Below are 13,634 nucleotides of genomic sequence, written 5' to 3' on the forward strand. Positions count from 1 at the left end.
GCTTCTTCCTGCAGGCATCAGGTTTTCTGTGGATTTTAGGTATTTGGTTGCTCTGTGACTTAGGTTCTCTGATGGACCGAGGAAGCCGTGAATTTACAGTTTTTCTAGCTTTGTCCTTGCGGTGAGGATGGGATTTATGTTTTTCCCACGGCTATATCTCTGAGCTGTACTCAGAAGTTCATTTCCTTCTGAGTAAATGTGGTTGTTACAGTTTTTCTAGGACTATGTCCATTTCATTCAAACTAAAATATAATGGCATATAATTATGTACACTATCTTCATGTTTTTAATGGCCATATCATTTGTGCTGGTCTTTCCTTTTCATTTCTGCTCTTAGTTATTTGTTTTTACTCTGTCTTATCAGTCTCATCAGAAGCATGTCGGTTCTTTTCAAAGACCGATTTTTCTTTTTAAATTGTCTCTATTGCAAATTAATTTCAATTTCACTGCTTCTGCTCTTAGGTTTATATTTCCTTTATTTATTTTACTCTTTTTGGTTTATTTTGCTGTTCTAATTTCTTGAGGTGGGTAATTAGCCTTCACATTTTATCTATGTTTTATTATGAACATTTAAGGGTATAGATTTCTCATTAGTTCATGAGTTTTATATTTGGTATATTGGATATACTGTAATTCAGACTAGTTCGAACATTCAATACGATTGCTTCTTTGGCCTATGAGTATGTTTAGAAGTTAATTTTTAAATTTTCAGACATAGGGAATTTTTCTTTTTTTTCCTTTATTTCACTGAAGTCAGAAAACATACTCTGTACCTTTTCAAACTTTTGTAAATTGTTTTCTTTGATTATTAATTCATGACTTTTTAATATGTTTAATGCTTTCTTATCAATTTTAATCATTATGTTGTTGAAGCTTAAAGTGGCTTCTCGCTGGCCTGCTGGAGGCACTTTCTACCTGGCTCCTCTCTCCTCTGACGTGACCCCATCGGTCTTTCATAGTTTACTTGGTTTCCAGCCAAATACAATGTCCCAGACTCACCTGATACATTTCCAATCCTCAACCCAGAAATAGTGATCTCTCCTAAGAACCCTGTTGCTTCTGTAGAATACAAGCTGTGCTTACTATCCAATTGCTGTTACTTCTAAGCATTTGCAGTGTGTAGGGCCAGGATATTGGCATCTTATAAAAGAGAAAATTGTGGTTTCATTGATTTTTAAAAAAATGCAAATATAGAACTTATATTTAACTTTTCTGATTTATATTTTTATTTTTTCTCTGACTCTGGACATCGTAGTTGATAACATTCACAATTTTATTATTCACTTAGTTCTACAATATATTCCTAATAGGTTTGAAATAACAACACTGATAATATTACTGAAAATAAGAAAATCTAATGATCTTAAAGATTTCTGTGGTTTTTCTTTTATCTTTTTTTTTTTGAGACAGAGTCTCGCTCTGTCGCCCGGGCTGGAGTGCAGTGGCCGGATCTCAGCTCACTGCAAGCTCCGCCTCCCGGGTTCACGCCATTCTCCTGCCTCAGCCTCCCGAGTAGCTGGGACTACAGGCGCCCACCACTGCGCCCGGCTAATTTTTTGTATTTCTTAGTAGAGACGGGGTTTCACCGTGTTAACCAGGATGGTCTCGATCTCCTGACCTCGTGATCCGCCCGTCTCGGCCTCCCAAAGTGCTGGGATTACAGGCTTGAGCCACCGCGCCCGGCCAAAAAGAAAAAATCTTTTATCTTTAAGGTATATCACACAGAGAAATTCTATGTACTAAGATAGTGAAAATTCTATGTACTAAGGTTACATGGAATAATTTCTTTGTTTTATGTAATTATTTTACCAACTTGATGTAGAGTTAGATTCATTTGTTTTCGGTTTTTAGGTGTGATTCTTTATTTTTTTATATTTAATTTTGTTTGTATTTATGTCCTATCAATGGTCAGTTTTGGTAAATGCCCTATGTGCTTGTAATGAATGTATTTTGTGGCACTGGGTGCAGTATTCTGTTTAAGTTCTATGTCAATTTTATTTATTGTGTTATTCTAATTTTCTATGTCCAATTGATTGTTTTGGCTGGTTGTATTAGTCACTGAAAGAGATGTGTTAATATTTCTATCGTAATTGCAGATTTGCATATTGCTACCAGTAGTCCTTAGTATTTTACCTGTACTTTAGCAAATTTATCAAGTTTGCTCGATGTATTTTGAGGCTATGTAAATTTGGACTTGTTTTGTCTTTATGGACGTGACATTTTATCACTAGGGAGTCATCCTGTTTGTATGCAGTATTGCTTTTTGTCTTAAGATCACTTTTGTCTGTCGTTGATATTGCCATGCCAGACCTCTCTGATTAATATTTGAATGGTGTATCATTTTCTATATCTTCATTTGGTTTTTAATCTTGCTGTAATTCTACATTTTTCTTTAGATATCTCTCTTATTAGAGATCAGAAATTAGTTGAATATTTTTATTTTAGTCTGACACAAACTTTTATTTGGAGCTCTCAGTCACTCATATTTCATGTAATTCTTGTTAGACTGAAGTCAAACCTGCCATCTGATTATGTGCCTGCTTTTAAAAGTTTCTTTTCTTTTTCTTTACAATCTTGGCTTCTTTTTATGGATTCCACTATTTTTTTTTTTTTTTTTTTTTGAGACGGAGTCTCGCTCTGTCACCCAGGCTGGAGTGCAGTGGCCGGATCTCAGCTCACTGCAAGCTCCGCCTCCCGGGTTCACGCCATTCTCCTGCCTCAGCCTCCCGAGTAGCTGGGACTACAGGCGCCTGCCACCTCGCCCGGCTAAGTTTTTGTATTTTTAGTAGAGACGGGGTTTCACTGTGTTACCCAGGATGGTCTCGATCTCCTGACCTCGTGATCCGCCCGTCTCGGCCTCCCAAAGTGCTGGGGTTACAGGCTTGAGCCACCGCGCTCGGCCGGATTCCACTATTTAAAAAAATCAATTTCTGTTTTTTCCTATATCATTCTGGAGTTACAGAGTCTGTTTTTTATCTTTTAAAAGTCATCCTTGAAATTTTAATGTAAGTACGGAATCCCCTGCAGTCTAAAATTCTGCTCTCCGCCTGGATGGTACAAGTGTCTCAGAGCAAGCACTCTGACTCTTGTATTTGATTTCTATCTTTTTAAAATTCTAAAAATGTTATATATTTGTTTTATACGATCAATATTCATTTAGTTTTAGCCCAATATTTATCTTTTTGCTATTTATTATTTTTTATATCCTGGAGATTCTACTCAGGATATAAAATTTTCTTCTGCTTGAAGTATATCCTTTAGTGATGTCTGTTTATGGCAGACTCTGTTTTTGGCTTCAGTTTCTCACTGGCTCTGAATTCTTATGTGGCAGTTTTCTTTCAGCCCACAGTCTGCTAACCTCCCTGCTGTTATGGAGAGGTCGTCTGTCACGCATTTTTTTTTCTCCTTTATTGCTAAGATTTTTTGTTTTCTTCTTTATTTTCTTCAGGTGACCTATGTCTCTTTCTGAATATCTTTTTATTTATTATTCCAGTTTGTCGGGCTTCTAGAATGTATGTGTTCCCAGCTGGTAGTTCTTCAAACATTGCTTCTGCGCTGTTGTCTCACTCCTCTCATCCTGGAATTCCAGCTAAATTCATTAAACCTTCTCAAATGTGTTGTATATCTCTTTAGTTTGTACATTTTTTTGTCTACTTATGCTGCTATTTGGATACTTTCTTCTGATTTATTTTCATGTACACGAATTCTCTTTTCAGCTGTATCTATGGTGATATTATATTTGATTTAACTTTGTAAAAATCCTCAGTGAGAGGGTTGGTCCAAATAACATAGATCATGATTGTTGGAAATTGTAAGTCTTTGATTATATCTTTAAATATGTTTAAATTTTTTTTATTTGGTTTATTCTCTTTCTTTTCTTTTCTTTTTTCTTTTTTTTTTGACACGGAGTCTTGCTCTGTCGCCCAGGGTAGAGTGCAGTGGCGTGATCTCGGCCCACTGCAAGCTCTGCCTCCCGGGATCACGCCATTCTTCTCCCTCAGCCTCCCGAGTAGCTGGGACTACAGGCGCCCGCCGCCACACCCGGCTAATTTTTTTGTATTTTTAGTAGAGACGGAGTTTCACCATGTTAGCCAGGATGGTCTCAAACTCCTGACCTCGTGAGCCACCCGCCTTGGCCTCCCAAAGTGCTGGGATTACAGGCGTGAGCCACCGCATCCGGCCTTTGGTTTATTCTCTTTAGGGATAGAAGTTATGTGTAATGCAAAATTCTTCTGTCTTCCTTTCGCATCTCCTGCATCCATTTCTTTCTCATTCTTTCTACTCTCTGTTCGTTTTAACTGTGCTCACTTTTCACTCCTTTTCTTTTCATGTCCCTCACAATGTTTATTTTTCTTTTAGCTGCTTCCAGTTTGGACTTAATATTTTCTATTTTATCTGTCTTAAATCTTTGCCAGGTCATATTTTAGCTCCTTATATTTTCTTATCATGTCTTCCTTGAGTACTTTTAGTTCTCTTTTTATGCTCTCCATTTATAGAGGTGATTGTTTCATTGGGATTTTTAACTTTATAACAATATTTTTGGGTCACAATTTTGACCTATGCTATAGAAAGTTTTTGGTGTTCCTGCTCTAATTTCTTTCCCCGTTAAAAAAGAAAAAAACTCTTTTTCATTAGAATTTTAAAAGTAGATTCTATTCTTGTTTCTTTTTTATTATTGTCTTTGATGGAGATGAATTCTTATTGGCTGAAGGACTCATGTGACTGTGCTAACAATATATCTTAGTGGCATCCTGCTGTGGGCAGGGATGAATTCTTATCTTTACCCATCTTCCTTTTTGCTTTCTCCGTCCTCCCAGGGAGCCAGTATAGATTGCAGGAGTGCTCTCAGATACCTCACAAGCAGCAACTTCTTCCTCCTTATAGTTCTTATCTGTGATTCTCCAATAATTTTGTCCTTCTAAGCTTCTGACGCATTGAATTATGTAAAGTGTATTCCCTTCACCAGCTTGCGCACCCTGTTCTGTAAACGATAGTAAATGGCTGGTGTTGCACTATAGAGTATGCTTCTTACTTGGGAGAAATTTGTGCTGTGAGTCTTCCCTAAAATCTTCGACAAAGAGCATTTCTCGCTCTGTTTTTTGAACCCCTGACAGACCTTCAATGCTTTGCACTTCTTCCTCCTGATTTATATTTTGAAGTTTCGGATGTCTCTTAGCTCCATAGAGGATGTTGTTTGTGTTTCCATTTCTCAGTCCTTGTTTTGATTTGGAAGATTTCCAAGGGGAGAATATCAAACCCACAGTACAATTTTAACACCAGAAGTCAGTCTTTCCTCTTGAGTACAAATGGAAAATTAAGGATCTGTATTTACTTAATAAAATTTCACAAAGAGAAAATAATTAAACTACAAATAAAGAAGAAAATGGAAATCAGGGAACATGGAGTTAATTCAGGCAACAGAATAGAGTAGTAAAAAGGCTTATTAATATGCAAAGAGATGTGAATAAGATTATACACGAACAAGAGTGGGCTGTTAAGAGGGACAATCAGGGAACCAAAAACAACTGTTTGAAATTAAAAAATCTAGTATTTGAAATTAAAAATTAAATATAGAAGTTGGAAGGTAAAGATGATAAAATTTCCTAATATTACTATCAGTATAAGCCAACAAAACATAAAAGAGACAAGATAAATGTCTTACAGGATTGTTGTAGGAGACCCAACGCCTTATTAATACTGGTTGCAAAAAGAGTGGACAAAGAGCATGGAGGAAAGGAAATTGCAAGTAACGTAAGAATTTCCTTTACCTGAACTATCTGTACATCTAGATAAAAAGCATATCTCAAATAGTAAGCACAGTAAGTGATGAAAAAGACCTAAATTGTGAAATTAGCATCTTACAGAGAGAAAAACCACATGCTTACATACCAAGCAAAAATAATTAGAATGGCATAGGATTGTAAAATACTGGATAATAGGAAGCAATGGCATATGCCTTTAAAATTTGAGGCTAAATGAATTTTAACTTAGAATTTTATACCCAGTCTAAATATTAATTGTGTTGATAGCCAGACATGTAAGGACTCACAATATTTATTTTCCACTCATCCTTTCTATGGAAGTGTTTGAAGGATGAAATGAGAAATGAAACCAAGGCAGAAGAGAACATAGGATCTGGAAAACATCATAATCCAAATTCAGGGAGCAGCTAACAAAAGTCCTAGGCTGACAACTCTTTGGGCTTAGAGCAGCAATATGCTAGAGGACTCCAGGAGTGCAGTGGAGAATGCATGCTGAGTGGCTGACATATCACCCAGGAGAAGCTCAACTACGATCTTCCAGTTTAATATCCATGGCACAGCAACAGCCAGGCCTACTGTGGAGGAGGTGTCACCTTTTAAAAACAGAATCTACATTCTTCAGCAGCACTGAAAATGCTAGGCTGGAAGTGGAGTGCAGGTGTCAGGCTGAAAGCCTGTGGAATCTGAGTTTCTACATAAGGAATTGCGGTCAGGTCCTTGTGTATCCAAAACTCATTCTTGCAACACCTGCCTTGGGTGAGACAGGGTTGAAATGGCTGATGGTGCTTTGCAGGTATAGTGGGGAAGACATGAAGCTGAAGACCGTGGACATTTAGGAGTAGAGGAACCAGAGCTGTGAATGACGGCCAAGGGGTAATGGGCAGGGGGTGGGGGGAGAAATAATGGATCAAAAAGGGAAAGCTCTGAATTGGGGAAAAGGAGAAAAGCATGAGTTCCTTAAGTTCTTATCTATTGTATTCAGGTTTTCTGATTTTTCTTTTTTGTTTTTTGCCAGACTTAGTATTTGTTTTGGTTTATTTTTAGAGAGATAAGCCCCTTCTGGTTATGGAATACTGGGTTGGCTGGTTCGACAGATGGGGAGATAAGCACCATGTTAAAGATGCAAAGGGTGAGTGTTTTGCAGTGTTTGACTCCAGGAAGAGATGGCCCCGGGTCCCGTGATAACTCATTCATACAGTTCTCTGCTAATTGATTCATTTGATCAGCCATAGATATTCATGCAACTTTTTATATACGAGCACTCAGCCAGGCCCTCAGGATGCTCTGGTGGATAGAAATTACATGGTTCCCACCCCCCCAACAGAGTATAAGTTAGTGAGGTTCACAGATCATTACAGAGTAAAACAATCAATATATAGTTCCATGTTTGGCTGATACTTTGAAGCAAACAGTCAGGGTGCAGTGATAGAAAAGACAGAAGAGAGACCTGCCCAGGTAAGGTTAGGTGGTCACCGAAGGTTCTCTGAAAATGTGACGTCTGAGGAAGGTGGAACATTAATCATCTCTAGCAGTGCATAGGCCCTGTCGATGGCATTGTCAACTAAGCATTAATAGTTAGGGGACAACATGCAGCGATGGCCAAGAGCATGGATCTTGGAGCCAAAGAGATCAGGTTTTAATCCCAGCTCTGGAGTGCTAGCCATGGGACCTCATGCAGGCTTCCTTCATTTTAAGTCTCAGTGACCTCATCCAAACGTGAAGATTATCATAAAACCGACCTCATGAGGCTAGTGTGAGGAATAAGTGCTGCCACTTAGAGCAATGCCTGGTAGTCATTTACTTAATAACCATATGTGTCTACAGAAGATATTTTGAAAGAGCTATTATGAAAACAAGCCCACTTGTATCTGAAGTATAGAAAAATATTGAAAAATACTTGGGGACTGAGAAAAGCCTGTTTTGGGTTGAAAAATAGAAAAAGTCAAGAGAAAATGCCATTATCACCACCAGTACCACCAACAATAATACCATCACTACCACCAACAATAATGCCAGCAACAATACCACCACCACCACCACCACCAAATAACAGTTTTCTGGTCTCTTGTATGGCAGGCACTGTGCCTTTTTTCCACATATATTACCTCATCAATGAATTTTCTTATCAGTCCCATGATATAGTTGGAATTAATACATTCATTTAACAGATCAGGAAGCAGTGGCATTGAGAAAGAAAATGGGTTGACCAAGGTCATACAAATAGTAAAGAGCATAGCCAGAATTAACTCCCACTCTGAATGACTTTTAACCTCCTTCTTCCCACTGTGGCCAGTGGAGAGATGGTAGTAGCTGTTTAAACACAGTAAAAAATGGAAGTTTTTGTGGCTAAAGATTAACAGCAACCACTCGTGGACTATTGCAGTGTTTCCAAGTCAGTGTTCCCAGAAACATTATACTGGAAGGTAGTAATGAGGGTATACTAATTGTAAGTATGATTTCAAAAAATTTAAGGAAAATTAGATATTTAAGTGACATGAGAATTCTGAGGGCATTATTTAATAGTTGTAGGTTGGAGTCAAATTATGTCGATATGTTGGAAAAAAATGTTCAAAAATCTCTTGGGATTGATAGGATTTGGTGTCCTAGAGTAGTTCTGGCCAATTCTGCCTATTTCTTTGTTGGAATCTTTGTAGAGGTGGAGTGATAACACATTTGCAGTAGGTCTTTAACGTCATCAGCAGGTTCTTGGAAACTTTAAAAATGATGCACAGCACATCCTCATGTAATACCATCTTCTTCAACATCGTTTCATTATAAAATTGAGATAAAAATTGGTTTTGTTGTATATTATTTCACTTAAAGTCTCCATTCCCAAGAATGTATACAGCTGTGAAGCGAGGAGTTACTGTAATTGATTGCGGAGTGGGGTTGGAAGTGATAAGAGTTTGCTAGAGACTTCTTTCTCCTCTCAATTTCTAACATTCTCTATGTTCTCTTCTTCCCGTTTGCAGAGGTTGAACATGCTGTGTCTGAATTCATCAAATATGAGATCTCCTTCAATGTGTATATGTTCCATGGTGGAACCAACTTTGGTTTCATGAATGGGGCCACAAATTTCGGGAAGCACACTGGCATTGTCACCAGCTATGGCAAGTGTCTGCCAGTGCAGTAGTCTCTCCAGCACGGGCGGCGCCAGGGCTTTGCAGAGGAGGCTCTGGAAGCCTGTTCTGGCATCACTGCGTTCTTGACCTCTAATCTATGCTGAGTACTGAGGATTTTCCTATCTATTTTCCTTCCTTCTGTATGTTCATAATGCCCCAACAGGCTGTCATTGCAGTAGACAGGGCTTTCTAGGACTTAGAGCTCCGCTTCACGCATCTCGTATAATGCCCTGTTGGCTTGAACCTCTGAAGAGAGGCAGGGTAGGAACGGCGACTGCCGTAAAGGCACAGACTTGCATGGCCGGCCAATACCAGCTGAACAAAGGAAAGAGCATCCGTTGCAGGGTGTCCACTCTTTTGGCTTCCCTGGGCCACTTTGGAAGAAGAAGAATTGTCTTAGGCCACACATAAAATACACTAACAGTAATGACAGCTGATGAGCTTAAAAAAGTGCAAAATGTTTTAAGGAAGTTTATGAATTTGTGTTGGGCTGCATTCAAAGCTGTCCTGGGCCATCTGTGGCCCATGAGCTGTGGGTTGAACACGTTTGCATTAGAAAGTGAAATCGGGGCACGCCCAGTGTCACGGCAGCCTCGGGGTCCCAGGAAGACTTGTGGGAAGTGTCCTTAGATTGGCCTCACACACTCACGTGGGATGGAAGGTGTCTTCCTTCTGTCTCACTCTCAGTGGCCCTGGCCGTCTCCAGCCGGCGATGCTGAAACAGGGCCTGCCGCGGAAACTGCGTGGCTGGTGACTGGCCCCGGTGTCTTGCAGACTATGATGCTGTGCTCACGGAGGCTGGAGATTACACAGAAAAATATTTCAAGCTTCAAAAACTCTTGGAATCTGTCTCAGGTACTCAGCACCCATTTAACTTACGGGCCAGCCCTCCCCATGAGGAGTCTCTGGTCTGTGGAAAAGTGAGGAGGGCGCGGGTCTCCCTTGTGGGCAGCAGTTACTCCAAGCTCCTGAGAACAACGGCAACCTTAACTTCGAACCCTGGGCTTAAAGTCTGTGATTTTGAAATAAGGGTTTCTAAGCATTTTATAAGCCTCAGTTTCTTCACTGAAACATAAAGGTAGTAACCTTGGTCTCCTGTGATGACTGTGAAGACTGAGTTACTCTTTGTAAAGCTCGTAGTACCATGGATGACACAGTAATCCAGAATATGAAAGCAAAGGCCGTGCTGGATAGGCATGGGGGGCTTAGAGAAGGCAGTGGTCATCTCAGGCACTTTTTGCCCTGTGCCCCATCTCCATTGCAGCAACTCCCCTGCCCCAAGTACCCAAACTTACTCCCAAGGCTGTGTATCCCCCCATGAGACTGTCGCTGTACCTCCCGCTGTGGGATGCCCTATCCTACTTAAATGAGGTGAGTGCTGCTTGGCCACAGGAGGTAGAGTGGCCATTGGAGGGATGGGGCAGGGATTCCTTCAGGAAACTGTTTTATTAGGAAGTGGGAAAACAAATCCTCTGCATTTCATTCAAATTTAGAACTGTGGGACAAGAGCCACCAACTCCTTCTGGGTGGACTGTGAAGGGGTTTGTCCTTGGAGTCAGTGTGCAGGGGGAGGGGCAGCAGGATGTTGGAGGATCCTGGGTTCCTGCTCAGATGAACCTGTCTAGAGATGCTCTTGTTTAGACTGCGTGGTCCTTATGGAATCCACATAGGAAAAGCTGCTGAGCTGGGATTGGGAGAACAACTTCTGCCCCCGCTTTGCGAGCAGCTGGGCCTGAACTTCCTCGGTCACTGCTCCTCCTTTTCCATCAGCCTTCCTGTCTTATTTTGAAGAAAGGTGAAAGCTGCTTGGAACTGAAACTGTAGCCCTTGAATTCACATTGGTTTTACCTCTGCTATCACTATTTTGGAGAAAAGGTAGTGACTGGTACACTGAAGAAACTACATTTATTTAATGTAACTAAATTTAATTTAGTGAAATAAACATTTGCTTGGTGCATAATTCATTGCTAGACTTCAATATTTTAGAATACAATTTATTTACTCTTTTTTTCTTTTTCTTGAGACAGGGTCTTGCTCTATGGCTCTGGCTGGAGTGCAGTGGCACAATCACGGCTCACTGCAGCCTTGAACTCCTGGGCTTAAGCAATCCTCCTGCCTCAGCTTCTTGAGTAGCTGGGATTACAGGAGGGCACCAACACGCCCAGTTAAGTTTTTAAATTTTTTGTAGATACGGGGTCTCACTATGTTGCCCAGGCTGGTCTTAAACTCCTGGCCTCAAGTGATCCACCTGCCTTGGCCTCCCAGAGTGCTGGGATTACAGGCACGAGCCCCTTTGCCCCATCTGTTTCCTCTGTTAATCAGTTCTTAGGATGATAGCGATTGCTTCTGTATCACTGTGCCCTGCAATTTCCGGAGTTTCCTGGGCAGGGAGATGTCAGCACAGAGCAGTATCACATGCCATCTGTTTTATCATTTCCCATTCAGAGAACCCTTGGGGACCATTAGGTGGAACCACACCAAATGACAGGGTCTTAGAAAGGAGGATCCTGACTTCTCAGCCCTCAGGCTTCTGTTCCTGCCATTTCTCCTCATAGCCAGTCAAGTCCCATCAGCCCGTCAACATGGAGAACCTTCCCATAAACAATGGGAGTGGCCAGTCCTACGGCTTTGTCCTGTATGAGAAGTCCATCTGCTCCGGAGGCCGCCTCTGTGCCCACGCTCATGACATGGCACAGGTAGGGCCAACAGGCTCCCTGTGTGGGAAGCAAAATGCATCACCTCCCCATGCTGTTGGGCAGGGTAGTTGGTTGAGGTGCACGTTGCTGTTTGATGACCTACTATATGGGAGGCACTGGGACTAAAAAGTCAAGCCAAAAAGACTTGCTTTCTGCTTTATCACCACCGAGAGTCTCTTGGGGCCTCCACGCAGCTTCATGCCATCTGTGAACACCACAGCTGGTCCCTGCCTTCATACTGACCTCCTTCTGCCAAAACCACGGCCTCTGTTTTCCCTTTCTTCAGGTGGGCCTAGCAGTCTGATGCCGGCTCTTCTTTTGCAGGTGTTTCTGGATGAGACAATGATAGGGATTCTGAATGAGAATAATCAGGACCTGCACATTCCTGAACTCAGGGTATGTAATTTGAGAGCCCAGGTGATGCCCTTGACCACCCTCAAATGCAGACGGCGCCTGGTCCTGAGACAGTCAGCCTCCCTTCTCCACCCCTGCTGTTGGTACTGCTCCTCACCGGGGGCTGCGGCAGGAAGTGTGCAGGTCTGGAAGCCTAAGTGCCCCCCAGGCCCTGGTCCCTCAGGAGCTCCCGCGTGCTGGAAGGGAGGGCGTTTCCTCACTAAGCCCTGAGCCTGTCCTCAGCCCCTGGTTGGGTTTCTGAGCTTTTAGGGTTGGTTAGAGGCAGAGCTGAGTCTCTGCCTTTCCTAATAGGGTCAGCAGAGGGAAAGGGAAGATTGACTGTGGGAACACAGGCAGTCCTTAGGTGACAGGGAAGACTGCTGGGCTCTGGAGCCTCCTTTTCTCCCATGTGTCTCTCCATGTGGAACTCAGCAAAAAAATGGGTTGTTGGGTAGACGCCCTCCATGGTGCGTGGTCTCCATGACCTGGCCTGTCTCAGCAGGACTGCCGATACCTGAGGATCCTGGTGGAGAATCAAGGACGAGTCAATTTTTCATGGCAAATACAGAATGAGCAGAAAGGTGGGCTCTGGCTGTGGCTTCTCCTTAGTTACTCAAAACTGAAGACCCGGGCTACGCACTGGGGTTGGGGGGGAAAACCAGCCCCTCAGTAGTGGGCTACCCAGGTCCTGGGAGCGGAGATGCAAAATCTGCCCCTCGCCCTTGTCGTGCCTTCTCTGATCTCTGGGGCCAGAGGGTGGAGCCAGTGCGTTCGGTGCTGGCTTGTCTGGGAGCAGGGCCAGTTTCCTTTTGGGAATTTCAGGAGAAGTTCAGTACTAAGTGGGGGAACTTTCTTGGTAGTGTGGAAACGTGTAGGTAAAACCTTCAGTCAAAGCAGGTCAGACAAACGTTTGCCCTCCTGGCTGAGCCCCTGTCCTAAGGCACATACATGTCTGCATTGCTTTGTCCCAGATGCTAGTCCAGTCCTGGCTCATATTCTCTTTCTTGCCTCCCGTCTGCATCTGCAGGAATAACTGGATCTGTCAGCATCAATAACTCTTCCCTGGAGGGCTTTACCATCTATTCCCTGGAGATGAAAATGAGCTTCTTTGAGAGGTATGCTCCAGCTGGCCCCCGTGCACACTTCAGTGATCAGGGAACTCAGAGATTTCAGATTCCTCACTGCAGATGAAGAGTCCAAGATACAGAGACTGAGTGATTTACTCCGGGCTGTCGGGCACTGCGGCATCAGAACTAGGGCCCTGGAGCAAGTGTCCTGATTCCGATCTTAACGTGTCTAGCGTGTCTAGTCTATGCTAGCTCATTGAAACAGAATATGTGGCTCGGCCAAGGCCACCTGGGGTGGGTACTGGGAACTGGACTGGGAAGGGGCTTCCTCTCCCCCATGACTTGGCCTTCCTTCCAGGCTCCGCTCTGCCACATGGAAGCCTGTCCCAGATAGCCACCAGGGCCCGGCCTTCTACCGTGGGACCTTGAAGGCTGGCCCTTCTCCCAAGGACACCTTCCTGAGCCTGCTGGTAGGTGACGCCCTCTGCTGCCCTGGTGTTCCAAACACCGATTTTATTTTTAGAGGGTTCTGGAGCAAAGCCAGTATTCCTGGAGGAATACTTCCCTTTCTTTTCCTCCTCTTCCTCGTCTCCA

The 13,634-nt window shown here is 42.6% G+C and overlaps 1 protein-coding gene across 3 annotated transcripts in view; it reads left to right on the top strand.

Moving 5' to 3' along the window:
• LOC105476146 (galactosidase beta 1 like 3) overlaps positions 1-13,634 on the top strand; it is a 41,139-nt gene that overhangs the window by 22,080 nt on the left and 5,425 nt on the right. For all 3 annotated transcript variants that reach the window (XM_011731798.3, XM_011731799.3, XM_011731801.3), the window contains exons 10-18: positions 6,807-6,891; positions 8,735-8,872; positions 9,659-9,739; positions 10,149-10,255; positions 11,440-11,580; positions 11,905-11,976; positions 12,476-12,554; positions 13,001-13,088; positions 13,399-13,510. In XM_011731798.3, coding sequence (XP_011730100.2) covers positions 6,807-6,891; positions 8,735-8,872; positions 9,659-9,739; positions 10,149-10,255; positions 11,440-11,580; positions 11,905-11,976; positions 12,476-12,554; positions 13,001-13,088; positions 13,399-13,510 — 903 coding nt within the window. The remainder of the gene's footprint in view (positions 1-6,806; positions 6,892-8,734; positions 8,873-9,658; positions 9,740-10,148; positions 10,256-11,439; positions 11,581-11,904; positions 11,977-12,475; positions 12,555-13,000; positions 13,089-13,398; positions 13,511-13,634) is intronic.

This window comes from Macaca nemestrina, chromosome 12, assembly GCF_043159975.1.
Source record: "Macaca nemestrina isolate mMacNem1 chromosome 12, mMacNem.hap1, whole genome shotgun sequence".
In the NCBI taxonomy this organism is placed as follows: Eukaryota; Metazoa; Chordata; class Mammalia; order Primates; family Cercopithecidae; genus Macaca; species Macaca nemestrina.